This window comes from Naegleria gruberi (genome assembly GCF_000004985.1).
Source record: "Naegleria gruberi genomic scaffold NAEGRscaffold_27, whole genome shotgun sequence".
In the NCBI taxonomy this organism is placed as follows: Eukaryota; Heterolobosea; class Eutetramitea; order Acrasida; family Naegleriidae; genus Naegleria; species Naegleria gruberi.
Window position 1 is genome coordinate 247,091 of NW_003163300.1, and position 27,340 is coordinate 274,430.

Consider the following 27,340-nt stretch of genomic DNA (forward strand, 5'->3'; position numbering starts at 1 on the left):
TAATATTTACACAACTGATTGATTGGCTATTAATAAATTGTAAGAAAAAATGAATTCAAATAGTAATACACAATTAATTTCTTCATCGGTTAGAGATCGGGAAATCTACATCAACAATGGTATGCAAATAGCAACTCCAACAGCTATACAACAATTTTCATCATCAGTTCCGAATGATTACTATTTTGAAAAACGATCCTTCTACTCACAAAACAATTCCTCTTCTTCAACACCAACATCGTTAAAAACTGGAGAATTTATTTCAAATGCAGAAGTATTCATTAGTGATTGTCCTCTCATCAATCAAGTAGTCTTTGAAAAGTGGCTTCAGGGAGCTTCTATTGAACAAACATCAAATTTCCTCTTTGAAAAACAACGAGCATCTAGACAAGAATATTTTGCTAAATATTCATTCTTTATTGAAAATTATTTCAAATTAATTATTCATGAAGTTACCTATCAGTACAGAATATTTACAGATTTTCAACCTTATTTACAAAATCCTTCCCTTTTTATGAGTTGTAATACAATTTTACAAGTTGCTCCGAGTGTCAAACAATCACTCATTCAACAATATTTTGATTTTGATGAAAGAGTTTATAGAGAATTGATGGGAAAGAAATTAACTTCAAAACTCAGAAGAGATTTGGAAGAAATTAGTGAAAGATGTAATATTGAAATTATTTCAGTGAGGAGACAATTTGACAATTTGAAAACAATATTTAAATTTATCAAAGCAGCTGCTTCCTCTTCATTGAGTGAATTTATTACTCTTCACAAACACGACAATGGTCAATCAATAATTGCAAGAATCATTCAGGAAAAATTCATGCTTTCTGAAAAGTTAGCAGAGTATGTATTATTAACTTTAAACATTTCAAATATTCACGTTATCTATTCGATAATTTATAACAATAGGAAATATGCAACATTAGTTTTCATGATTTATCAAAGATTTGAACTCAATAAGAAGGTGATGAAGGATTTCAAATTCCAAGATATTTACTTTTTATGTTCACAAATTTTCAAACATTGGACCTATCATACTAAGGGAACTTCTGTCTCCTCTTCTATACCCAATGCCATTCTCAACCATACAAACACATCAAGTGTTGAAGTTTCTACAAGTCCAATAACAATAACTACAAGTATGAATGCTACAGGTGAGGAAGTACAAATTACAATATTCGATTCTCATCAAATAGCAATTGATTTTATGAAATTTAGAGATATCAAGACAATAATATTTTCAGATAAAATCAGACTGAATGAATATATTAAGAGTATAAAGAAGGAATTAGCAGATGATAAGGCATTTACTACTGATGTATTAGAAAGAATTGTAAGTCATTTCAATTTAACCATCTTGTAATCAATATAATAATTATTATAATTGTCTTTATAAATAGGATGAAATTATAATCAACTCTTTAAAATCACTACTACAAATTGGCCAAGGATTAACAAAAGAAATGAGAGACATTTTCACAGATCTGTACGATAAATTCATTGAACCTATTGAGGAGATTAATCTATCAGGTCACCAATTATTCCAATTGTTGGAAGCTGCACGTGAAAGTTTCTTAAAGATCTCAACAGCTAAACCACAGCATATTCAAAAGTATTACCCAACTTTCTCTTTGTACATGATGGTCATTAGGGATATCGTTGTGTACATGTACAAAAAGTTGCATTGAAAACTTTGACAAGTCACAAGTCAACACAAGCTCAGAAAGGTATGAATAACTGGTAAATGTCACCATCACACAACAAAAAAATGCTTGGAAGGCATTTGTTCAGCAAACGCAGTGGCAGTTTTGGAAGAGAGGATGGTGTCATTCTTTCGGGATATCTAGTAAGTTGTCAAATGCCACTTTAAAACCAATAAATTTCTTTAGCACAAGGTAACGTTCAATATTATTATTAAACTTCATCATCCCAACACACTCAACAACATTCTAGACTGGAAATGTGAATAAAATATGGAAAAAGGTATGTGTCCACAACAATATTTATTCACCAATTTTCGAATTCATATTCGAATGTGAACCAATCATGAACAGAGGTATTTTGAACTCAATAACGATCATACACTCTCCTACTACAAGAACAAGGTAACAGGAGGTTCACCCAATAAGAAGGAGGAATTAAAACTTGGCACTTTAACTTTGGATCCAACCAACACGATTGTGGAAATATTTCATGAAAAGGAAAATTCGGAGGAGGTTTCATCACCTTCCACTTCTTCCTCTTTTAATAATTATTCATCATCACCATCGAATGGTTCAATGATGCTTGGAAATGGTTCATTCTTTAGTTCAGCATCATCATCTTCTAGTTCATTGGCAACTTCACAAAATGGAAAGTCGAGTGAAATTGTCGTTTCTCCACAAATTTACGATGTGAAAAAGTTGAAAGAGGAGAAGGAATACATGCTAAACTCTAAAATGATTCAATGTATTTATAGGGAAAGGCAGAGGAAGCAGAGATCATTCAGGAAGGACAGAAAACAAAGTGCATTTTCTAGAATTTCAACGAGATATCAACAAACACCAATTTCAAACTCACAAAATGAAATTCCAGGATCTGTTTCTTATTTAACATCTTCCCAATTGACTACAATGACAACCACTTCATCTACATCTTATTTCTTTTTGAAAAAAGTGAAAAAGTACAAATTTTCAATTACAGTAGGTAATAGTCAGAGTGGAGGAAAGGTCTATAAGGACAGGAAGTATACATTCTATTGTGAAACTGAAGAGGAAAGGGATATGTGGATTAAAGGAATTATTTCATCGATTGAGAAACAAGTTAAAGCTCAAATTAGAAAACCATATACATTCGAATCGATAAGACTTTATTCCAATTTCTTGGCATTTATTGGAGATGAGTCACAGGAAATGATTATTCATGCCTTGAATAATATCAGATCACCAGTTCAAGAATCATTTTTGGTTGCTTGGATGGTTGTTATGGATTGCTTTTCATTTCACAAGGTTTGTACATTAGTTTTGATGATTACAATGATTTGTAATTTACAATAGTCATGTATTGGACTAGTTAAAGCAGCAATTAAGGTCGAACTGGAGCTGACAAAGCATCCAGAAACTCTTTTCAGAAGGTTTGTGTTGTTGGAAATATTAGCATTTCACTAATTGATCAATTAGAAATTCTATATCTACCAAATTAGTTCAATTGTTTTTCAAAATACATGGTCAAGCTTTCCTAAAATCAACACTTCAACAACTCATTGCCAAAATTTGCATTGCCGATGAGTATTTGGAAATAGAGGAGAGTCGTCTGAGAGAATTTTTAAAAAAGGAACTCGATGACATTGATCATCCAGAGAAACCAAATGGAGAAATTATTAATCAAATCATTTCATCGAGACAACAACGTAACAAGACAAGAATTGTTGACATTTCAAAACAATTTTTGAATAGAATCATTTCGAATACAATTAATGAGGGACCATTTGAAATTTGTGAAATATTGGAATTTACCTACGAGGAGAGTAAGAGATTATTCCCAGAGAGTGCAGAAATCGCAGTTGGTGGTTTATTCTTTTTGAGATTTGTCTGTCCTGCAATTATTTCACCCCATTTACAGGGAATTCTCTCATTCCAACCTCAAAGCAACTCCCAGAGAACTCTCACACTCATTACTAAAATCATTCAAAATATTGCCAATCAAGTTTATGAGAATAATACCAAGGAAGAGTACATGGCACTGGTTTCAGAGTTTATTACTCAACACATTGAAAGTACGAAGGAATTTATCAGAGATATCAGTAGCTTGGATCAAGATGCTAAAAAGTTTGAAAAGAATAAGAGACTTACAATGAGGTTTGGTCAGTCCAATTCTGATTTGGAGTTGAATTGTTATCATGTCATTCACGAGTTTTTCAGAACCACTGAGGATGGAAAGAAATTCAACACTCAAAATCCAGAACTTTTCAAATTTTACACCCGAATGTTGGACTCACTCAATGAGGATGTGAAGAGTGAGCTCAATGTAAACAAACCTCAAGAAAAACAACCTCCATCTACACCTCCACCAGAAGTCAAACCTAAAATTCCAAAAGAAACTTCACCTATCGATGCCAGTAAGAGAAGAAGAGGCGCTACCAAGCTGAATCAGGAACCTGCAATGATACCAAGTGAACCAAATATTCCTCGTGTGTTACCAACAACAGCTCCAATAGTTATCAATTTTGATAGAATGAGCATTTCAGAGTCAAGATCGCCAATCGATACACGTAAGAGTGTTTCGAGCAGCTCAGAAGCACTTTCAACCTCTCGAAGAAGAAGAGGCGTTGTACACAATGTGAATGTCTTGAGTCCAGCAGATGATCATTCCAGTAGTCATAGAGAGAGTTTCAGTGTGACAATCGCTCATGAAATTGAAAGTGCAATCTCTCAACAAATTGATTCACCAAGAAAGGTTGACTCACCAAGAAAAGATACTCCAGTAATAACTCAAACGGAGAAAGAACCTACTCAAGAAACTATTGCACAGGAATCACCAAAGAGTGAATCAGAATCAGACGATGATTTCAGTAACACTGGAGATGTTTCACTCCTTCAACAAATGAATAATTCAACCAGGTTGACCACTACTAAAACACAAGATGATGAACTAGAAAAGATTGTAATTCTAACCTCTTTGAATGGAGAAAATACTCCAATGAATGAAAGTGATGAAGCATTCACGGCTGACACTCCAAACGATGCAGATGATAGAGAACTACTTGAACAAATTGTAAACACAACACGAATTACAACAAGTTCAATAGATATCGATTACATTATTAATATGGAAGAAAAGAAGGAATCGGACTCTATTTCAGAATCGTCCAGTGATGATGAAGAGGAAGAAGTTTCTTACAACTTGTTAGAAATATTTGGAAAGGGAGAGGAATTATCTGAGGAAGAGTTTGTCAATCTCATCATTAAATATATTGACGAAAGTGGAAAGGAAATTATGTCTGAATGCCAAAGGGGCTCAGATAGAATTCAATACCTCATTAAGAACAAGTTCATTATTGCCTTAATTGCCTTATTTTCACTTAGATTGAAAACTGATAAGGGTGTTTGGCAATTAGCTTCTAACTTGTGTTCACTTTCTGAAAATGAGAGTTTAATTGAAGTTTCTAATGAATTAATTGGCTCATTTGAACTATTCAAGCAAAGACACTCTGAATTGGATCCTCACCAACAAGAGTACATTTGCTTCTGCTCATTCATTTGTAGAATTATCAATAAGGGAACACTATTCGAAACTCTGACCTATCTACTCAACGTTCAAGAATTGGATTTGATTCTCTCCGAATATTATTCACACGAAAGCGATTACGATAGTGATGGTTATGAATTGGATAATATCGATTTACTTTCATTCCCAATTATTCATACAAAAACTTCACTAATTTCCATTTGTGAACAATTATCATCCTGTTTACAAAAGACAATTTCACACAATTTTGAATTGGACTCTTCATTTGAATCGTGTAATCTTTCTTTCATGTAAAATAAAAAACAAAAATTTATTTGAGAAGCAAGTTAACTTTCGTCTGGTTTAGCCTCAGATCCTGTTAAATATCTTCTGAAGAGAGTGAAAATTCCACATTCCACTCCAACTGCCAACACAACGAAAAGAATCGACCAAAGAAGAAACCTTTCCAGTTGATCCCTTATTTCATTATGCATACAATAAAGACCCATATAGAGAGCTAGCGAATAAAACACAATAAATGAAATATGAAACGTGAGCGCAACAATATTCGAATTCAACAAACTCAACAATTTCTTTCCGTACGGATTTGAAATTCTGCACTCATCCAAGAAGGACATTTGTGCTATTAGAAACTTCATCACACCATGAATTGTAAAGAAGGAGAAGGAGAATAATCGAACCGAATGTATGATTATCCAACTGAGGAGGACCATTAAATTGAATTCTTCGTATTTTCCATTTTTACAATCCAATTTTTTAGTGCACTTTCCACAATCTCTAAATTTGGTTATGCTAATCCATCCCGAAAAATGCATTAATGAAAGAAGAAACAGAAACCAGACTAATCTTTGGAAATGCTCATAGAGTAGAGTCATTTTTTATATTTTGTTTATTTTCATTTTGGAGGAGTTTTGTTAAATTTCCATTTTTGGAGGATTACTTTTTTTGATTGCATTTTCATTCTGCTTTCTCTTTGAGAATAAAAATCAACACCAAATGATACTTTTCAGATTTATTCCTCACAATCTGAATCCAATCTATTGCTTTTATCCTAAACTCAGTTGAAAGTTTAAAAAAAGTTGAAGGGGAAAGTGGCTTCGATCCACTGCCTCAGCATCATCATTGTAGGTGAAGAAACATCGTCCACATGCATGCGTTCTCCCATCTGAACTATTCACCTCCAACCATGAGTACAACCTTCCCAATACTTTGAACTCTGTCTTCTAAATGACCATGGTTTCAGATTGTGGTTTTAGAATTTTCAAAAAAAACTTCCATGTTCACACAACGTCATACCTAATGAATCAAAATCAAGAGCTCAAGAATAAAGAACATTCTTAGGATGAATAAATAGAACCCTATTTGAATGATATGATTAGCAACCAATCAATTGAACTAACAGGATTTATGTACATGGTTGAGATTTCCACAATTTCTTCTTAATATCTATCCATCAAAAAATACTTTCCCTTGATATTAGAAACTCTCTTCTTGACCTCTTTTTTAATATTGGGATCTTTTATCAATGAAAACGATTCTGGATTGCTGCAAACAGCATAGGTCATTAGTTCAACATTGGATAGAAATGATTCGTTCAAAAATTCTAAAACCATTCCATCTTTCTTAATAGCCATTGTTACAATTTCAATATTGTTCTTAATCTTGTCAGATGCATACTGTATAGAAAGTGGTGTATTCGAAATGGCTTCACTCACAACAAGTGGATTTCTTCTGAGCTGTTTCTTCATCTTCTCTAACATGTATCCATCGTGTTTTACAGTTACGAGGGCTATATCAATATCCTTCTTTAAACTGTCGTCAATGTAGATGTAACAACTTGGACTGATGGACATGGCTTGCAACACAAATTGCTTATCCTTTCTAAACTCTTGGTAGGAGTTTTCAAAATGAAATGTATCTCCTTTTTTCATCATTTCTAATATTTGTGATTTTGAGTACATTCTAAACACCATTAATCGGGAATAGAGTTTAGGCAAATGTGTAGATGTGTACAATGCAAGAAGGTATAGACCATCTACTGTTAAATAATCAATTCTACTGGTTGATTCATCTTCGGATTCTTCATCATCACTCAACTCTTCAGCACCAAAGATGGAAACTACAAATTGAACCATATAATCGTTCAATCCAGTAGTCTTTGGAGCAATAAAGTCATTCAGATATGGTTCAAACACTTTATAGTTATGGTTGTTCAAATTATCAAAAATCCATCTGAATTGTTCACTTATTAATTGGTTTTTCTCTTTCAAAAGTTCGGATCCACAATTTCTGTCCAACAGACAAACAACCCCTCCATCACGATCATCAATATTAGCATCAGTAGATTTTCTTTTTAACAAGCTAGTTGGTGATTTGCAAAAGAAAGAAAAAAAGCAACCGGAAAAATCCTGGCTCTGGTTGAGCATTGAAAGATTAGTGTCGGCATTAGAACGTCCATGATCTGTAGAATTTTGTGAAGATTCTACGTTGGATTGGCGCTCTGATTGTTTTATCCTCTTGTTGCAACACACAGGTTCCTCCTTCCCTTGTCTTTTCATATTTTTTTCAAATCAATTGCAAACAATAAAACATGTCATTTTTCAACTTCTTTTCACCAAGAAACCAAAAAAATTTGTTCCTATTATTGAATAACACAAAACCAGTAGCAACACCACACCAATGATAAATCAGCTTCTAACTTTTGAGATGTTAATTGCTTCATTTCACTGATGAATTTGATTCCTTCATCACTAATTTGATTGTCAGCAATATCAAGTAATGTTAATTGTTTCATTTCTCTTATTAATTTGGCTCATTTTTTTACAAATTCGAAATGGGGACTATCAATAATGATTTCGGAAACAATTTTACAAATCAAACTTGTGCTTTACAGCCACAAAACCTATCAAGCCATTGATGATGTTTGTATTGATGGCTTCCAATCTTGCTTTGGGCCGTTTCGAAGGACCTTGTGCAGTTGATTTTTTTATTTTTTCAAAAGTAAAAAAAGCGCGCCACTGCTTCCCTCAAAGGCTTCCATTCTCTCAACAACATGTTATTGTTGTGATGCTTATGTTGTGGCAATAAGCCTTCTCGGAACTGTAAAGTGGTATTTTAAATAATCGTTGGACGAATGAAAAACTGTAATGGATGGAAGTGAACAGATCAAATCACAATCACACAATGAAGAGTTTATCTGTGAAAGAGGGATGGAAAAAGACAAATAGGGTTTGTTGCCTTTTCGCCTCGGTGCACTTTTTCATATGTGACATAGCCTATCTGCCTTGTAGTACGATGATATTAAAATCACATATGAAGCTTTATTGATTCTCGAGTCACTGCGTAGAGCACTTTATTCAATATATTTACAAGGCAAGTGGATGATTCATGTTTGATACCAATTGGTTAAGAGCTTGACAATTAGCTAACCACCTTTGAAAAACGTTCAACAATCATCTAAAAGCCTGACACCCTTAGAGTTTACCAGCTCGGTAATTTGGCTATTTCGGTTAATGCTTATACAAAATTGAAAGTGCCAAAATTAATATGTGAAAAATAATTGGATACCGCTTGCCAGTTGATTGTGATATGCCAAGTTTGAAGTTTGATTGTTGTCTTGACCCTCCACATTGAAAAAAACAAAACACATAGCACCTTGGTAGTAGATAACAATGATGCCAAGATTTTCGGGTTGCACGCTATTAACATTGTTTTTCATTCAAAGTATTGTGTTAATAATACTTTTAACACAAACAACACCAGTTCTCTCATGGTCCTATAGTATGAGAACTGTAGCTTCAGCACCAGATACTATTACTCAAATTGTTGGTGGTAATCAATTTATTTATGCTGCCTTTGGTTCTGATAATATTGTTTATTATAACAGAAGTGATTCAACTCAAATTGATGTCGCTACCATGTTGGCTGCTACTAATACTAATGCTGGTTCTACTTTTAAATATGTCGCTTACCATGGTCAAACTTCTGGAGGAAATGATATCATTTCTGCTGGTACTGTTAGTGGCATCTTTGATAGTGTTGGATTGTATTCATGCGCTATTGATTCACAGAACCTTCCTGCCTCTTTGACGGCCTTTACTGGCACTTCTCCAACAAAATTATTTGGTGTGAGAGGAAAATCATCTAATTCTCCATCAGATCCTCAATTTTATCTCATGACAGATCAAGGAATTATTGAAGCTGATTCATCTAGTTCTTCGCCTGTTGGCTCTGCTTCATTTAGTACTCAAGTTGACTTGGATTTTAATTCTTCCATGGTAAGTTTATTTCTTCTAAAAACGTTGTGATAATCTAATACTTTGATAGATATTTTATTTGGATTCTTCTAGTAATCTTTGGTCGGGTTTGACTAGCAGTACTAAAGTTATTGGCAGCGGACTTAATTTACCAAGATCTTTGAGCTTTGTTGATACTTTTAATCAAGTAAGTGATGAAATAGTACTCATTTCTCTAATTAAATTAGATTTTTATCTCTGATACTGGTAATGGTCGTGTTAAAGTTTTGGATCTATCCTCAAATCAAGTTACCACCATTGCCGGAGGTTCTTCAACTCTTCCACCAAATGACTTTACACTTGTTAGCTCACCAACTAACTATCAAATTACTCCTACTGGTATTTGGGTTGACAAGTCAAATGGATACGTATACATTGCCGATGGAGCATACATAAGAGTTCTCACACCAACTTGTAACACCATTTCTGAGGATGCCTCTTCTTCATATCCTTTCTGTGTCTGCAAATCAGGCTATATTCTCCAAGATGGGGTTTGTGTTGTTAACAACTGTTTGACATGTAACTCAAATCAAACTTGCGTATCAAATGCCTGTGTCTGTAAAAATGGTTATTCTGGAGCTTTATGTTCTGAATACAAGTGTTTTGGTACCCCTAAAGATAATGTTGGAGTATGTAGTAGTAGAGGTTATTGTACTGCACCAGATAATTGTATCTGTACTGACTCTATGAAATACTCAGGCGCTTCATGTAATGTTACTACCTGTAATTCCATCCCATCCTATCAATCTAATGTTTGTTCTGGAAAAGGTCAATGTACTGATTATAACTTGTGTGTATGTACCAACACAACTGAATACGGAGGAGTAAATTGTGAATATTTCAAATGTAATGGACTCAATTCAAATGATGGAAACGTATGCAGTAAGAACGGCACTTGTGTTGGAATTAATTCATGTTCATGCAATTCAAATTATGCTGGTAACAACTGCCAGTACCCTAAGTGTAACGGAATCCCATCAACTGATACTAATAATGTTTGTAATAAGAATGGTACCTGTGTTGCTGTTGATACCTGCAACTGTAATGTTAATTACACTGGTCAATTCTGTCAATATCCAAAATGTAATGGTACAGCTTCAAACGATGCAAGTGTTTGTAACTCCAATGGTGTTTGTAGTGGTGTTAATAATTGTGTCTGTAATTCAAATTATACTGGCCAATACTGTCAATTCCCTAAGTGTAACGGAATTGGCTCAAATGATATTAATGTTTGCTCAAAGAACGGTACCTGTGTTGCTGTTAATACTTGTAATTGTAATGTTAATTATACTGGACCATATTGTCAGTATCCAAAATGTAATGGCACGGCTTCAAATGATATTAATGTGTGCAGTAAGAATGGTAATTGTATCGCTCCAAATGTTTGTTCATGTAATTCAAGCTTTTCTGGCCAATTCTGTCAATATCCAAAATGTAATGGAATCCCATCAACTGATACTAATAATGTTTGTAATAAGAATGGTACCTGTGTTGCTGTTGATACCTGCAACTGTAATGTTAATTACACAGGTCAATTCTGTCAATATCCAAAGTGTAATGGTACAGCTTCAAATGATATTAATGTGTGCAGTAAGAATGGTAATTGTATCGCTCCAAATGTTTGTTCATGTAATTCAAGCTACACTGGTCAATTCTGTCAATATCCAAAATGTAATGGCATTCCATCAAACGATGCTAGTGTTTGTAATTCAAATGGTACCTGTATTGGTGTTAATACTTGTAATTGTAATGCTAATTATACTGGTCAATTCTGTCAATATCCAAAATGTAATGGTACTAGCTTCTAATGATACTAATGTTTGCAGTAAGAAGGTGGTAATTGTATTGCACCAAATGTTTGTTCATGTAATTCAAGCTACACTGGACAATTCTGTCAATTCCCAAAGTGTAATGGTATTGGATCCAATGATGGAAGTGTTTGTAATGCAAATGGTACTTGTATTGGAATTAACATTTGTTCTTGCAATTCGAATTATGCTGGACAATTCTGTCAATATCCAAAATGTAATAGTATTGCTTCGAATAGTGGCAGTGTTTGTAATTCACAAGGATCATGTGTTGCACCAAATGTTTGTGTCTGTAATTCAAATTATACTGGCACTTATTGTGACAAACCAAGATGTGGCATCTATTATAAGGGTGATGCTTCTGCTTGTAATTCGAGAGGTAGTTGTGATGCTGTTGATAGTTGTACTTGTAGTGATACATCTTCTTGGGGTGGCAATTTGTGTCAATATCCAAAATGTAATGCTGTTCTTTCAAATGTTGGAACTGTTTGTAGCAGTAGAGGAACTTGTCAATCTCCAAACAATTGTTCATGCACTGATCCAAGTTCATATGGTGGTTCATATTGTGAAAAAGCAAAATGTTATGGAATTCTTCAAGGAGATTCAAATGTTTGCAGTGGGCATGGTACTTGCAGTGGTGTGAATCAATGTTCATGCAGTGCTGGATATGGAGGTGAACAATGTCAATATCCAAAATGTTTCACTATTTTGAGTAATGAAACAACAGTTTGTAACAATAGAAACGGTACATGTACTGCACCTGATACTTGTTCATGTAACAACGGATGGACTGGAAGCAAGTGTGATGTTGCCATTTGTTTTTCAATTCTCTCCAATTCAACAAAGGTTTGTTCAAACAAGAGAGGTAGTTGTGTCACACCAGATAATTGTGTTTGTAAAAGTCAATATTCAGGTTCTCAATGTGAATATACCACTTGTTCTGGAATAAGATCAGATCAAACATCGACAGTATGTTATGGAAATGGTCAATGTATTGATTATAATACTTGTAATTGTACAACTGGTTATGGACCATCCAATGTATGTCAATATCCAATTTGTGGTGGCTATTTGGCAAATGATACAAGAGTTTGTAACAATTCAAGAGGTGTATGTTTGAGACCAAATGAATGTAGACCATTAGATCCCGTATGTTATGGTAAAGCTCAGAATAATTCAATGGTTTGTAGTGGACATGGTTCATGTATCGATTGGGATTATTGTGAATGTAAAACTGGTTTCAATGGAAATGAATGTCAAAATTGGGAATGTTATGGAAAGAATTATACCAACTCAAATGTTTGTAACAATGGAAATGGTACCTGCTCATCTGTGAATAATTGTGTTTGTAACAGTGGATGGTATGGAAATGAATGTACAGTTCCAATGTGTAATGGAATTCTTGCAAATTCATCCCTAGTTTGTAACAATGGAAATGGTACCTGCTCCAAACCAGGTGCATGCCAATGTAATACTGGATACACAGGATCTGACTGTTCCATTCCAATTTGTTATGGCAAATTAGGCACTGATACAAGTAATGTTTGTTCAGGAAGAGCAGACTGTATTGGTTATAACAAGTGTAATTGTGACACTTCCAAGTATAGTGGTTCACAATGTGAATATTTCAAATGTTTTGGTATTCCGTCAAATGATGCTTCAGTTTGCAGCAGAAACGGAACATGTTCAGGTGTGAATCAATGTTCTTGTAATTATGGTTATGGTTCTTCAAATTGTGACATTTTCACATGTTCAAATGTTCTTGCCACCAATTCAAGTGTTTGCAGTGGAAAGGGTGTATGTTATGGAATTGACAAGTGTTCATGTGATTCAGGATATTTTGGATCAAATTGTGAAATTATCTCCTGTTATGGAATTCCAAAGTCCAACAATACTGTATGTGGTGGAGTTGGTGAATGTTCACAACTTGATACATGTGTTTGTGGAAGCGGTTATAGAGGCTCAATGTGTGAATTATCTTACACCTCTTCATCTCAAGCAACACTTCAATTCAACAATACGAATGAATATGTGAATGAACAATTCACAAGCATGGTCACTTTGACAATTAATAATCCACTCTTCGGCCAATATTATTTGAGAAGAAGTGTTCAAGTTGTTGTTTCATTTGAAATTAATTCACAATTCAGTTATTCTGAAACACTTTATATTGAAAATGGAGTTTCATCTGTTTCATTAATGGTGAAATCGTTGAGTCAAACTGGTACATTGAAAGCATCTGCTCAATTAATTGATAATAGCACATTGATTTCCATTTCAGATAGTATTCAATCTTCAAATAGCATTACAATTCAAAATAGACCTATTGTTGTTCCATCTACAAAGACATCCACAACCAAACCAACAACCTCTGCACAAACAAGTAGAGCTGTTATCGATACAGGAAGTAATGCAGGAGCCATTGCAGCTGGTGTTATTGTTCCAGTGGCAGTTATTGGAATTGGAGGTGGTGTCACTGCAGCCATTGTCACAGCAGTTGTTTTATTAAAGAAGAAGGCTGCTGCAGCTGCTGCCGCAGAAATTTCCCATGCTCAACACGTCAATGTTGAACTTGTTGAAGGTTTCTAATAAATCAAACTTTTCATCAGCTCTCTCAATAATTTATTTCTACCTTGCTCAATTCTTTCCACTATGTGCAACAATGGCAAATTGCCACAATAGAACATTGTAAAGAGATATGAAGATTCATATCTTCCACTAATCAACAACCAACAAACAAACTTAAAGACAATTTTACAATGCAAATCAAATACATACCCAAATCGAACCTTCTAGTAACTTTTCGCTTAACGAACTGTAACATGCATTAGCAAATTACTTCCACACTAGATATCGGCCAAACCAAATCGACATTTACCAAGTTGATAATTGACAAGATCATCTTCTACTCTGGGATCTGTTAAATACATGCTCTCTTGTGGAACATACATTACTTCATAACATAAAAAAATGGTTTCGTCTACTAAGCAATTAACTATTGTTCTGACATTATTGTTTGCTTTTGCAATCATTAACATTTCACATGCTGCTGTTTATCAAGTGAAAGATGCTGTTACTTTGTGGAGTACTTTTGGTAAGCTCCAAGCTGGTAAGTTTCTAATAACAATGTTTGAATCAAATTAACAACCTCTTTGCATGTAATCGTGTCCGTTGGCATGTCAAAAACCTATTCGAAACTTGAATAGGTGACGAAATGATCATTAGACAAGGAACCTATTCCACATCCACAGGTGGATCTTACTATAGACAATTCACATTGAGAGGTACATCCGCATTACCAATCAAAGTTTATGCTTGGAAAAACGAAACTGTCGAAATTAAGGGAGACGCAGCTGCCAGTCAAAATATTCTAAACTTTGATGTTGAATATTTTGTCATGGATAATCTTGGTTTCTCTCAAGGAAGTCGTGGTTTAAGATTTTTAAATTCGAAACATTCAGTTTATTCGAATCTGAGAGTTAAAAACACTGGTGATGTTGGTATCTCCATGAATGATGGAAATGCGCTTTATCAAAACAATACATTCAGATATAATGAAGTTTCGTATACTAGAGGAACTGGTGAATGTTTCTATTTGGGTTGTAATAATGCTGGATGCAAGTTTATTTTCAATTTATTGGAAAATAACTATTGTCATCACACAAGCACTGCAGCCCAAGGAGATGGTATTGAAATCAAGACTGGAAGTTATGGAAATGTTGTTCGAAACAATGTCATTCATGATGGAAACTATCCTGGTATTACCTTATATAGTACTTATTACAATGGTGTAGATAAGGATATTGGCATTGCTAATCCAAATATTATTGAAGGAAATATCATTTGGACTGTCAAAGACAATGGCATACAAGTGACAGGTAATGCCATTATAAGAAATAACATTATTTACAATGCAGGTGCAAGTGGAATTGCCATTCAAACCAATCAAGGAATTGTCGAAAATGTCAAAGTATTGCACAATACAGTTGTCAAAGCAGGTGCTGCTTGTATTAGAGTGACAAATTCAGGTCCAGGAATTTTGATTGCAAATAATGCTGCCTATTGTGAAACAACAAGTTCCGTTTATATTGCCTCAGCATTGCCTGCTGATGGAATTATCTCAAGAAATGTCATTCAGGGCTCGACTAATGTTCAAGTTGTGAATGGAACTCTCAATATTGGTAAATTCACAACTGATTTCCAAGGGAGTAGCGCCTTGCCATATAATGTGTTCCCAGTTGTTTCCAGTAATGTGCTTGGAAAGGCAGATTCAAAGTATGCTACCACTTATGATTTCAATTTTAATACTAGAAATGGGCCAACTTATGATTGTGGTGCTTATCAAGCTAATGGAGCTACTTCAAATCCTGGTTGGATTCCAACAACTGGTTTTAAGAATACTAATGCTCCAACTCCAGTCAATCCTGTAACTCCTGGTGCTTCAAAGACTCCAACTCCAGTCAATCCAGGCACTTCAAAGACAACACCAACCAATCCAGCAAATAGTCCAACTGCAGTTAATTCAAACAAGAGAGTTAACAATGCGAATGTTTTGATGCAAAGTATTGCTGCCATGATTGTTGGTTTGCTTGTATTCATTGCTATTTAAATAAATTTAGTATTATTTAAAAGTCCTCATCCTCACTTCGTTAATGAAAAAGATGATTCACTATTAAATATTAATATTTAATTATCCTAAAATCGTTACATCTATTGATGTTATTGAATAATAATTAATGATGGCAATTTTAATACATTTTCAATTTTATTAGAATAAACCTTAATAAGTTTTAGTCAAGTTTAAAAATCTCTTTCAACAAAATCCAAATTTCTCAACAATAACAATTCTTCTCTCTTCAACTCTGGAATGTTCAATTTGCTGACTGCTGATGAATATTCAGCCAACTTTTCGTGATTAATCTTTTGTTCCTTGCAATAATTAACCAAGAGATCATAGAAAAGAGGTAAATATCTACCACTAGCTCCGTATTGTTCAGTGTGTAATTCAATGGCATTATCCAACAATGAAATAACTTCTTCTGTAGAGGCCTTTTCACCCAAAATTAAAACTTCAGCTTCTCTTCTTAACAGAGATGAATATGAAGGTGAGAAGTAACCATTATTGAATTGAAGCTCCTTAGATTGAGTAATATAATTCAAAGCAGCATCTAATTGACCTCTAGAAATGAAAAGATCAACAAGATAATTGTTAACGAATTGTTTGACTTGAGGTGTTGTTTCTGGATTATCAATCTTGATCATCTTCATGTATGAGTGTATATCTTGAGCAGCATTACGCTTCTTGGTGGCATAAAGAGTGTGATTGAGTAAGATGGTAGAAATTTGTTGAAGGTCCTTTGAGACAGTTGGGAAGTTTCTGGCAATTTGTTGTAAAGATTCAACATAGAGCTTACTGGCTTCATCTAATTGTTTACCTTGAACAGTCAAAATGGAAGCCTTGGAAAGCTTGTACATGACACTGGAAAGAGAACCCAATAATTTAGCATCACGAAGTCTACTATCCAACCAAGAAACCATAGAATCAGCTGAACCTTCATTCTTGATAGAAATATTGTATAAAACTTGAACAAGTGTAAGTTGAGTTTCAACTTCTAATCTATCCAATTGGTTTTCAATCTTCTTATTGATTGGTTCAACACCGAAATATTTATCAAATTCTGGGACTTTTCTTCCAACAACTGGTACTCTAATATCTTGTTCTTGTTCCAATTCATAAATCTTATTAACAACTTCTTCAATAGTATCTTTAGATTTCAGCTTCTTTTGATTTTCCTTGTATTCTTCCAAAGAAATACCAATAGTAGCAGCTTCCTTTTCCTCTCGATCGACTTCTTGTTGTCTCTTTTCGTAGAAAACTTTCATTTCAGAAATCTTGTTCAATAATTCTTCACAAGCAACTTTAGCAACTTCATAATCACCCAAACCAATAGCAGCTCTGATTTTAGATTTGTGAACAGCAAGTGAATAATACAATGGGAAGTTGTGGCTCTTTCCGAAATGTTCCTCTCCTACTAAAACATTGAAAAAGTTGTCGGCCTTTTCACCAATGAGTAATGGTTGGACCAACTTGAACAAACCATTATCAAGAGTAAGTTGTTGAATAGCAAGAACCCATTTTAAGAAGAGGGAGAAACGGGAGTTTAACTTGCTGATATACTCTGCATCATAGGTGATGTTTGTTTCGGTGGTAATTTGTTCAATTTGTTGTTGGAAGGCAGCAATTTCGTTTTGAACGTGAGTTTGAATAGAGTAAAGATAGTAGAGTTGTTCTCTAGTTTTATCGGTGGTTCTCTTTTCCAAAGGTTCAACTTTCATTGCACTTAATTCATTAATTAAATCACCCAAGGACTTGCTACTAAAATCCAAATTTTGTTTAGCGTCCAAACAACGGAATTGTTGATGGAATGGACGAACATCAAGAGCGGAAACAACAAGTCTATTGAAAGCAACTTGTTGAGAACGCGACTTGGATAAGCATCGTGGGGTAGCGAAAAAGAGTTTTTTCATTTTTTTTAATTACAAAGAATTTTTATTTTTTTTTTTTAAAATTCTTTGTTAGTCCTGTTGCTATTCAGTTGTTGGGATTTATTTTCCAATCTAGCTATTTCGATAATTATTTTCCAACTCAATTGATGACAAAAATTTAAAACGTTTAATTTAAATATTTTTGTTTTCGGAAAGATTTATTGTTTAACGGTTTCTTCAGTGAATTTACCCTTGTTGGCTTGGGTGGTTGTGGATCTAGCTTCAGCCTTTCTCTTCAACAAGTTCTTTCTATCCTTATCGAGATGGAGCTTAGTGATTTGTACAGTAGATGGCTTGACTGGGACATCGAAAGTCTTTCCACCGAGCTTATCACCTTGGACACCTTCAACGTAGACAGACCACTTCAATCTGACGACCTTCTTGACCTTACCGACAACACCTCTGAATTTACCCTTCAAGATCTTGACTTCATCACCCTTTCTGATTGGGACGGCACGAACGTTATGTTCATCTCTCAACTTCTTGGTGAGAGGAGCACTCATGATGACTCTTCTAACAGAAGATGGGGCAGTGAAGTGTTGCTTTCTGGCCTTGCTTCTCTTGCTGGAGACAGCGGTGTTAACTTTAACCATTGTGATGTATTTTTTTTTCGAACAAATTTTCAGGTTTACCTTCAGTATGTAATTTTACAATGAAAGCTGCGTCTGCTTGGAAGTGGCAGGAAAAAATTTAAACACCTTCATCAAAAGAATAAACACACAATCCTTGAACGAACCAAATAACATTTTGTTTTCTTCTTTGGGAAATCTTTTAATTTATTTACTATCGCTCGATGATAATTGTTGTTGTTGGTCCAATGAACACTTTGGCTTCATAGTAAAATAGATACCATAGTGATCACTGCAAAACAAGTAATCTTTGGTGATGAAAGATAACCTCTGACTTTCCTCCTCCGAGAACAATAGCTTATTCTTCAATAACTTCTTGATGGAATTAGTTGCAAATAATCGTATAGCAGTGCAGGAGAGCTTAGATTCTGATGTTTTCCATTGTACTACTCGATCCAAACGTAATTGTTTATCAGCATCGGCAGCACTCATCTTTCCTAACATTGGATTTGTCTTACCATCCATTGTGTATCCCTTGTCTCCATTTGCTGTATGAATATCAATCCACAAATCAGAAAATTCCTTAATGTGAGTAATGAAATTGGTCTCAAATGGCATATTCAAGTTAAAATCTCCCAGATAGATCAGCTCATTACATGTATTCTTAGTGAGTTGCTTGGCTAGTTCATATAATTCTGCAACTTGCTTCTTTCTCACTTCAAAACATTCCTTCTTGGCTTTCAAGTGAACTGATCCGAAACAAATTCTAACACATTCTTCTTCTGATGTCTTGTAATCAGCAATTGAAAGAATGACCCTTCTGGAAAAGTTACTTGGGTAAGCAAACTTGTATTTGAGAAATCTGACATTGGTAAATTTGTGTTTCGATAACATGATCAAATTACCATAGGGAAAGACTGTAGAATGGCCAGAATCCTTCTTCTCACCCACTTCAATTTCCGATAAGTAATAGTGATCTCTGACCCATTTCTCACTCATTAGTTTTGCAAGATATTGTGGAGTCATTTCACACAGAGTCAAGACATCCAATTGAAGTTTTTCCAACATTCTGATTTGAACACTGTATCGAATATCACTATACACAATATTATTCTGATAAATATCAAACAAGACATTAAAAGCAGCACACTTTAGCTCCTCGGAATTATATGTTACACTAGTATTGCTCCAATCCTTCTTTTCGTCCCATGTACTTGTCAATTCGTCATAGAAATACGCTGGTATAAATCTGAGATCGGTCTTTTCTGGTAATGTTATTTCATCCACCTTCTTATTATTTTCAGTAGACATCTTTTTCCAATCCTCTCACTAAAATAATGACTATTATTGATACACAATTAAAAGTACTATTGAACTTTGATGTAATTTTTTGTGTTATTTTTATATTTGTTGTTCTTGGGTGAGATGAATTTTGAATGTTGTTTTTAAATTCAAATTCAAATTTGATTTTCTTTCTTCTTGGTGCAACCTGTTATCTTTCTAAAGGAACTGCTGATTAATTATTATATTGAATTTTTGTACTTGTCTATAATATTTCATCATAATATTAGGAATATTATTTGTAGTCTTTTAAATAAAGGCTTGGCTGATGATTCTTGTTTGGTTTATTCTTCATTCTATTTTCTTCCAAACGATCCTTGATTAATATAAAGCCAATAACCACTCCGAAAAGGAGAGTACCCCTCATCCAACGATTGTGAGTAGAAATTTCATTACGCAAATCAGTCATTTTTTAATAATTTGAATTTTAATTGTTTTTTAATATTTTACATGTGAATTGTTGATTTATAAATTTCAAGACTAATTGGAAACTGAGAGTAATTGTTGACGAGAAGTGTTCATTTGGGAAAGAGTGCTAGAATTGAGCGAATGGGATTGATTGAGGAGTGATTCAATACTGAACATGCTCTTTCTCTTTTCTGCATTGTTTCGATTGAGAGATTCGTTTGTTTGATTCCAATTCTTATTGATTGGTTGTGTTGAAGCATTGATTGGACTCATGTGCTCCCAGTGGTTAATGAATTTCTTAGAAAATTGATTAAATTCATCAGAGTTTGCATTTTGAGAGAGACCCTTCATGAGCGATTCAACATTCTTATTAGAAAGATCATTAAATTGCAACATTTCTATTGATTCCTTTTCCACTCTCAAAGACTCTACTCTATGTTCAGTAAATATAAATTTTACGAGTTGCTTTCTAACTCCTTCATACAGAGCCGATAAGTAAACCAAAGCAAATACTATATTCTCCAATGAATTATTCAACTCTTGAATCTTGGAGAGATTTTTCTTCTTTTCTCCTTTCAATAATCTTCTTTCATCAATAAGATCCACAACCTTGCTCTTTACAATTGGTATCAACTTATTCTCCATTGCAATAGCAATGACATCCTTATATCTTTTCGAAAGTATCATCTTCTTCAATGAGGAAATGGTGCTAGCTGGCTCACTTCTCAACTTTTCATAAATTTTACTCAAAGATCTCAGACACTGACAGCAATAATAGGCAGATCTGAATTCAATCTGTGAAATCCAAATTTTGATCAACTCGGTTAAATGTTTTTGATTATACGAAAAGAATGGAATGACATTCTGCATCAAAGTTACAAAATCATTCACTCTCATCGAGTTCTTATCAAAGTTTTGAATAATATGAATTAAATCTGTTGTAATCTTGTTGTAAAAATCTGGATTCAAAAGGAGAGAAATATTGTTATTCTTAATATTGTGAACAATAGTCTTGGTAATGGTTGTAATCTTGGAGCTGGAAACAATTTCACTTGTTTGGAATTTCAGAAATTGATAACTATATGGATCTGAAATCATGGTTGAAAGAATTTCCATATAAGTATTTGTGAAAATTTCTGTAATATTCTTCATATCGACTGATGAATTTGTTTCAATTAATTCATCTAATTGTCTAATTTGACGAACCAAACATTTGAAAAAGTTCCAAAAGTATTCTTCGTGTGAAAGATAGCCACAAGCTTGCTTATCCTTCTTTACACATGTCAATATTGTCATGAGAGCCAATTGTTCTAATTCGATCATGTCAGCATTTCTTAAATCCTTCAAATTGACTTCCTTTCCTTGTCTTTCTGAATGAATTCTTACCATCATTTCACACAACATGTTCAGCAAACCTTCTTCTCTTATAATTTTCACAATTTCTTCTTTTTGTCTCGAGTAGACACATGTGAAATTCAACATCTTTACCGATTCAAGAATGATTAGAATTGGATCGATTGGTTTTCCATTTCTTTCCAATACGAAAGAGAGAACATTCTTTTCATCTTTTAAAAATGTGAACCAATAATCAGCAATGAATGAAACTAAATCTTTGATTTGCTTTCCTCTCACCTCTAGAACATGTCTGTTGTTGTAATCTGAAATTTGCTCTGATAAACTTTGGAATAATCTCTTCAATGTTGGATTGGAAATAATTTCTCTTGATTTGGAGAATGTGGAAAAATCAGGTTTCAAATTTTCCAAATTAAGGAAGTTAACAACTTTAATTTGTTTCTTGCTCATCAACTTCTTCGAGAAACTACTATCATTCTTATTGTTTTTATCTCTATAATCAATTGAATCATGATCCTTATCAAATGAAAAGTTAGTTGAGCAATCAGAGCTTCTATATTTGGTTAAATATTCTCTTGTGCTCATAAATGAATCTTCCACGAGCCTGTACTGTTTCACAGAGATTGGATCCATCATTTTCGAATTTACATGTGCGAAAGAACTCAATCCATAACAAGCTGCATGATAAAGCATCTCACGAGGGGGAATTTCGAATGTGAAATCTTCATCCTCCATGTTATCAACATTGATATCCATTTCGAGAATGTTAATGGATGGATCAGAGAAGATATCTTCATCAAGGGTGGGGTTGTTGAGGTAATCGAATTCTTCATCCATTGAGGAATCTTGAAGTTTAGTTGCATCAATGGAAGCAGAAATGATATCAAACATGGAAACAACTCTATTCGAAAAGACATCTTCGAAAGTGTCAGTAACAAAGTGAAGCTTTCTATTGAATTCATTCCTTTCGTGGGCGTTCAACGTGGTCAAAATCTGCAGAATTGTTTCGTCTGTCAAATAGACGAAATTGTCTCCCTTTACAATATCCCAAATATCACAACCATTCTTTTGTAATTCTTGTTGATCTTCTATTTTCATCTTGTAACCATACTTATCATCTCCAGTGTAAAGATTAATCAACATTGGAAAACCAGTTTGTTTCAATTGACTCAAACATTGATTGAAAACTGTGTTTGAAGTTTTCTTTTCAATGCCAAATGTCATGCAGTGGATAAAGTATGATCTAGAAATGTAGCGAGATGTTAATTGTTCAAAGAGAGTGTCTTCAAAGCTTTCTAATGCATTAGGTAAATAATCTTCACCGAATTGTTGGACGAAATCTCCCAAAAGTAAAGTAAGGACTTTTGAGGTCGTTTTCATCATATCACAAGTGGAGGAAACCATTTCAAGGGGAGTCGAAACAAACATTGAATCGTCATATGTTTTGAAAGCGTTAACACTTTCGTATACTTTCATCACTTGTTCCACCATTTGAACTTGATCCAAACTCAACAAATCCTTAATGAGAATCATTTCATTCTGAGCATTAGATTGGATAGCAATCATATTAAACAACTCTACAAATTGATCTGAAAGATTGTCAGCCTCTGTTTGAGTTGGAAGATCAAAAACAACAATTTCCTTAATTTGGGAACTGGTGTTTTCACATCTTCTTCTCCAGTTGAGTAAAATTGTTTGGATTTGAAGATTGATTCTCTCTTCAATGAATGAAATAACGGATCCATACAGTAAATCAAAGATAAAGTGAACTTGTTGTTGGGAATAGAACAGCGATCTACACTGGTCAACTGGTAAATCTAAAAGGTACGATACAATTTCAAGGTATGATCGTTATCTTCGGATAGGATATCTGTAAAATCAAAGTTATAAATCCACATGCATGCAGATAGAACTCTATAAATGGAATCAGATTCTTGGGATGAAATCCCAAATTTGGAAAAGTAATCTTTCATTTTCTTAACATCCATTTTCAAAAAATTCAAGTCTTTATAGTTGACTTGATGTTTCTGAAACATTTTGTAAGTTTTCAAATCATCCGAAATGAAATGATTCTCCTTTCCATATTCAGATTCACCAGCATTAATCATGAGAAGAAAGATGTGATACAAGGGTGGGTTTCTCTCTATCTGTAACCCCTCTCCACACAGAGTTCCCTCTCTAAATATGGATTTAATAGAGAGTGAGTGAATTCTATTATCCTGATCACATTTCATTGTAACAGTTCTCATGTGAGTTTGTGTGAGAGCTTTCTGATAGAGAATATTCGAAAATATGAGTAAAATGTTGAGAGCTGGACCGACTGTAGATATAATACTGTCCATATATTGCTCTTGTTGACTTCCTTGATTGGAAGAGTGATAGGGAAGTAGTTTCTTATTTAACAATGTCATGACTACTTGTTGTAATGTTACTTGTTTTTCCTTTGAACCTTCACCCAATAATACTATACATTGTTGGTTAATACCATTACTTAATTGAGTATGAAGATAATTTACAACATCTTGACCGTTATTTACAATAGCTGAGGCTTGTTTCTTGTTGATGAATGTCACATCTGGATTTTTGAGAAGGATATTTCTCTTACCAAAATGCATCTAATGTTGATGTGAAATGTATTGTTATTGTGTTATTCTAATGATAGGAGTGATAAAATACTTACTGTGAAAATTTGTGAAGATCTCAATTGATCCATGAATGACTTATTTACAAAATTTGTCCAATTGGCTACAACTTGCGCCAGGGAATGACAGCCAGGACTGGCCCACATGAGATTCTCCCTCTCCAGGTTGTTCAAGGCTGGAGCATCGACTGGATAACACTTGGATGGATCGACTTGAATCTCCTGTCCCCCAAGAATTTCATTACTTGAAATGTTTCTCTCGTTGATAATGACCTGGACGTTCTTGACCTGTCTAACCACTTGTGCCAAGTACAGTTTATCCTTGATTTCAACCCAAACCAATTCGTCTTTCTTGAACATTTTTCTGGTAGGTTCTTTATAAGTTATCTGAGGTGCAGAGCTTGTGCTTGATACTGGAAAGTTTGGTATCAGAGCTGTGATTGGAAGAAAGCTTGGCGAGAAGAGGAAATCATCATTGAATGCAGCAGTGGTTGGAGCTACTTGTTCACCACTTGATGTTGAACTTGTAGTGGAGTGAAGCGATGATGTATCATCTGATTGATTATCATCTTCATATCTATTCTCTAGGAGAGTGATAAATTTTGGAGTGCTCGGTGGAGAAGGAACTTTAGATGAATGATGCATGTTCTTCATTGGGTCTCTCAACTCAATGATTGATTCTTGATTCGATAACATTCAAGAATATACTAGTATTCTATTTTGCAACGTTTTTTGAAATGTTCAATGAGAAAAATCGTTAGGTCAAATTTGATATGGAGACTTTCAGTTGTTTTTTTAAAGAAAACTTTCATGAGACTGAACCAGATTGGTGTAAGTTATGGAAAAAACGTTACGGATTGAAAACAATAACGGTTAGAATCTGAATTTGCAATTGCGATGAATAAGGGAGTTAGGAGGAGTGAAGTTGCTAGAGTCGCAAAGAAAAGAGAATCATTTTGATGTCCCTGCCAAGCTGTCTGGCATGTCCTTAATAAAGGAATTTCCTAAATAAAATTTCTGTTAGTGGCTTAACGAATTAAAATTCTATCTATAAGGAATCGTAGACACTGGGATAATTGTGAGAAGTTGCGAAAGTGAGCATAATTAAGATTATTTTGTAAGGTATCAGTACGATTTCCCTTATGAATACCTTGGACAATGCTCACAAATCTAGTTAAGCCATCTCAAAACAATTAAATTGGTATCTTCTGCCTTTGTGAATTTAATAACTGATAGATTCTTCTCTCCACTTTGGTTTGACTGTAAAGTAGTATTTATATAGATGTATGTACAATAGGATAGACCTATTATATCTTACAAGGTGATCACTATTCGGTTTAAATAATGTCATTCTGTTGTCGTGTTATTTATTTAAACATAGACGCCTGTCCATAACAATGTGAAAAAGAGGCCAAGTCCTAAAATGATCGAAGAGGAGGCAGCCAATGTAATTTCCTTGAAGAAACTTCTGTGTTGCTTTGTTGTAGTTGTTTCATAACTGTTATTTGTGATGGAAATTCCAAAATCATCATAATCAGCATTATCCAATAGTAATTCATCATCAACAATTATTTTAACACGTAAATTTGATAATCAATAATTTCCACACCAGATAATTCCACAATGTGTGATGATTAAATACAAATCCAAATTTCGCAAATAGTTATACAAGCAAAATTAATAATTTGTCGAATTAATTTATATTGAATTGTATCCACAAAGTGATCATCGTCAATTTTTCATCATCAAAACAAAATATAATTAATAATTTTATATACCTCCGGAATCTAGATCCCTCATCAACTTACACCAAAAATAAAGCCATCAATACAAAACCAATAGATGAGAGAACAACAGCCAAGGTTGGGTAGCTGTTTGGATCAACAGGGCTGTGATATTGAAGATTGGAGGACATTTTATTCTTGTTGTTGGATCAAGCAACAATTCCTCTGCTGAAAAAAACTCGCAAAGATTCTTCCCGCTCTTTGGTAGTTTTAATAAGTATTCTTCAGGCTTTGATTTAAGCTTGTGGAGTTGAGAGAGATTTTGGCTTACGTTCAAACGAATAATGAAACTAAGAATTCAATAGATATCAAGGAGAATTGATGAAAGGAAATAGGAGTTGTGTTTCATTATTAATTGAAATAGGAATCTAAATGGAATGTTCAAAAGAAGGAACTGAATTGGATTGTTTTAATAATGGTCAATTTTAAGTTAATGACAACCCCAGCAAATCAATAATCTAATATCACTCAATTCAGCATGCTGGTTTCTAATTTGAAATTATTAAACTATTTATTGAAATTTAAATTGAACTATTTCTAAAGTGAAGGCATTTGTTGACTGATACAGTGCATTCCTCCTCCACCCATGTTAATAGCTTCAGTTGAAATTGCAACAATTACATGATTTGGATATACTCGCTTAAATATTTGAAGAGCTTCTTCATCAGAATCTTTAACGTGTTGGGGAAGACCTTCACGATAATATTTGGAGATGAGAACAGTATTATTACTCACTAAGAAATTCAAATAACTCGAGGCAATAATGTACTTGTAAGTTTGGTCATCATGCATAACAAGTCCATCTTCAAATTCCAATTCCTGTAATGTATCGAAACAGGAGTCACCCTTCTTGAGATCCATAACAATGTGTGGTCCAACTGGAACTTTGATAATTTCGAATGGTTCTCCTTTGAGATTGGTTTGCTTTTTGAGGAGTTCATAGTTTTGCTCGAGTCTCTTTCTATTCTCAACAGAGATACAATCATTCAAGTGAACTGGTACATAGGCAAGGAGAATGGTATTCTCAGTGGCAAATCTAGCCCACTCGTCAATGTGTCCTCCAGTACCATAAGATGCCAATAATTCAGTGCCTGGAATGAGTCCTCGATATGAGCATTGATCTTCAACAAGACCCTCAGTTTCCAACCAGATGATCTTTTCAGCACTTTTACCAAAAACTCTCTTCATTTCATGCTCGATTTGTTCTCTATTTTCAATATTGTTATCCTTATTTCTTTGCATTTCAACATGTTCGACCATCATCATGACACCATTTCCATTGTACTCTCTGTCACCACCTTCACTGATGAGGTGAGAACGTACAACTGGAATATTTAACTTGTTAGCAACCTTCTATCAA

At 34.1% G+C, this 27,340-nt stretch overlaps 9 protein-coding genes across 9 annotated transcripts; 3 read left to right on the forward strand and 6 right to left on the reverse strand.

Moving 5' to 3' along the window:
• Window positions 1–49: 49 nt before the first annotated feature.
• NAEGRDRAFT_79957 (rasGTPase-activating protein) lies at window positions 50–5,552 on the forward strand (the record flags this gene model as incomplete). The annotated part of the gene is made up of 6 exons (XM_002676504.1): window positions 50–852; window positions 919–1,342; window positions 1,410–1,670; window positions 2,064–2,996; window positions 3,045–3,121; window positions 3,168–5,552. The coding sequence occupies 6 exons, from the start codon at window positions 50–52 to the stop codon at window positions 5,527–5,529; spliced, it is 4,860 nt and encodes a 1,619-aa protein (XP_002676550.1). The 3' UTR covers window positions 5,530–5,552.
• Window positions 5,553–6,674: 1,122 nt separating this feature from the next.
• Window positions 6,675–7,793, reverse strand: NAEGRDRAFT_49511 (uncharacterized protein; the record flags this gene model as incomplete). Its single annotated transcript, XM_002676597.1, has 1 exon — window positions 6,675–7,793. One exon carries the CDS (start codon window positions 7,791–7,793, stop codon window positions 6,675–6,677), a length of 1,119 nt encoding a protein of 372 aa, XP_002676643.1.
• A 1,224-nt stretch (window positions 7,794–9,017) lies between these two features.
• Window positions 9,018–13,927, forward strand: NAEGRDRAFT_68234 (uncharacterized protein; the record flags this gene model as incomplete). Its single annotated transcript, XM_002676505.1, has 4 exons — window positions 9,018–9,512; window positions 9,562–9,678; window positions 9,719–11,318; window positions 11,364–13,927. 4 exons carry the CDS (start codon window positions 9,018–9,020, stop codon window positions 13,925–13,927), a joined length of 4,776 nt encoding a protein of 1,591 aa, XP_002676551.1.
• A 625-nt stretch (window positions 13,928–14,552) lies between these two features.
• NAEGRDRAFT_68235 (uncharacterized protein) lies at window positions 14,553–15,947 on the forward strand (the record flags this gene model as incomplete). The annotated part of the gene is made up of 1 exon (XM_002676506.1): window positions 14,553–15,947. One exon carries the CDS (start codon window positions 14,553–14,555, stop codon window positions 15,945–15,947), a length of 1,395 nt encoding a protein of 464 aa, XP_002676552.1.
• Window positions 15,948–16,084: 137 nt separating this feature from the next.
• NAEGRDRAFT_58206 (uncharacterized protein) lies at window positions 16,085–17,866 on the reverse strand (the record flags this gene model as incomplete). The annotated part of the gene is made up of 1 exon (XM_002676598.1): window positions 16,085–17,866. One exon carries the CDS (start codon window positions 17,864–17,866, stop codon window positions 16,139–16,141), a length of 1,728 nt encoding a protein of 575 aa, XP_002676644.1. The 3' UTR covers window positions 16,085–16,138.
• A 152-nt stretch (window positions 17,867–18,018) lies between these two features.
• NAEGRDRAFT_39361 (uncharacterized protein) lies at window positions 18,019–18,492 on the reverse strand. Its single transcript, XM_002676599.1, has one exon. It carries the CDS (start codon window positions 18,475–18,477, stop codon window positions 18,043–18,045), a length of 435 nt encoding a protein of 144 aa, XP_002676645.1. The 5' UTR covers window positions 18,478–18,492; the 3' UTR covers window positions 18,019–18,042.
• A 168-nt stretch (window positions 18,493–18,660) lies between these two features.
• NAEGRDRAFT_68238 (uncharacterized protein) lies at window positions 18,661–19,764 on the reverse strand (the record flags this gene model as incomplete). Its single annotated transcript, XM_002676600.1, has 1 exon — window positions 18,661–19,764. The coding sequence occupies one exon, from the start codon at window positions 19,762–19,764 to the stop codon at window positions 18,661–18,663; it is 1,104 nt and encodes a 367-aa protein (XP_002676646.1).
• Window positions 19,765–20,274: 510 nt separating this feature from the next.
• Window positions 20,275–24,850, reverse strand: NAEGRDRAFT_49516 (uncharacterized protein; the record flags this gene model as incomplete). Its single annotated transcript, XM_002676601.1, has 2 exons — window positions 20,275–23,355; window positions 24,236–24,850. 2 exons carry the CDS (start codon window positions 24,848–24,850, stop codon window positions 20,275–20,277), a joined length of 3,696 nt encoding a protein of 1,231 aa, XP_002676647.1.
• A 1,667-nt stretch (window positions 24,851–26,517) lies between these two features.
• On the reverse strand, window positions 26,518–27,246 carry NAEGRDRAFT_49517 (uncharacterized protein; the record flags this gene model as incomplete). The annotated part of the gene is made up of 1 exon (XM_002676602.1): window positions 26,518–27,246. The coding sequence occupies one exon, from the start codon at window positions 27,244–27,246 to the stop codon at window positions 26,518–26,520; it is 729 nt and encodes a 242-aa protein (XP_002676648.1).
• Window positions 27,247–27,340: the final 94 nt, after the last annotated feature.

Coding starts and splice junctions, on each gene's coding strand:
- NAEGRDRAFT_39361 (XM_002676599.1), bottom strand. CDS start 18,477: ATGGTTAAAGTTAACACCGCTGTCTCCAGCAAGAGAAGCAAGGCCAGA.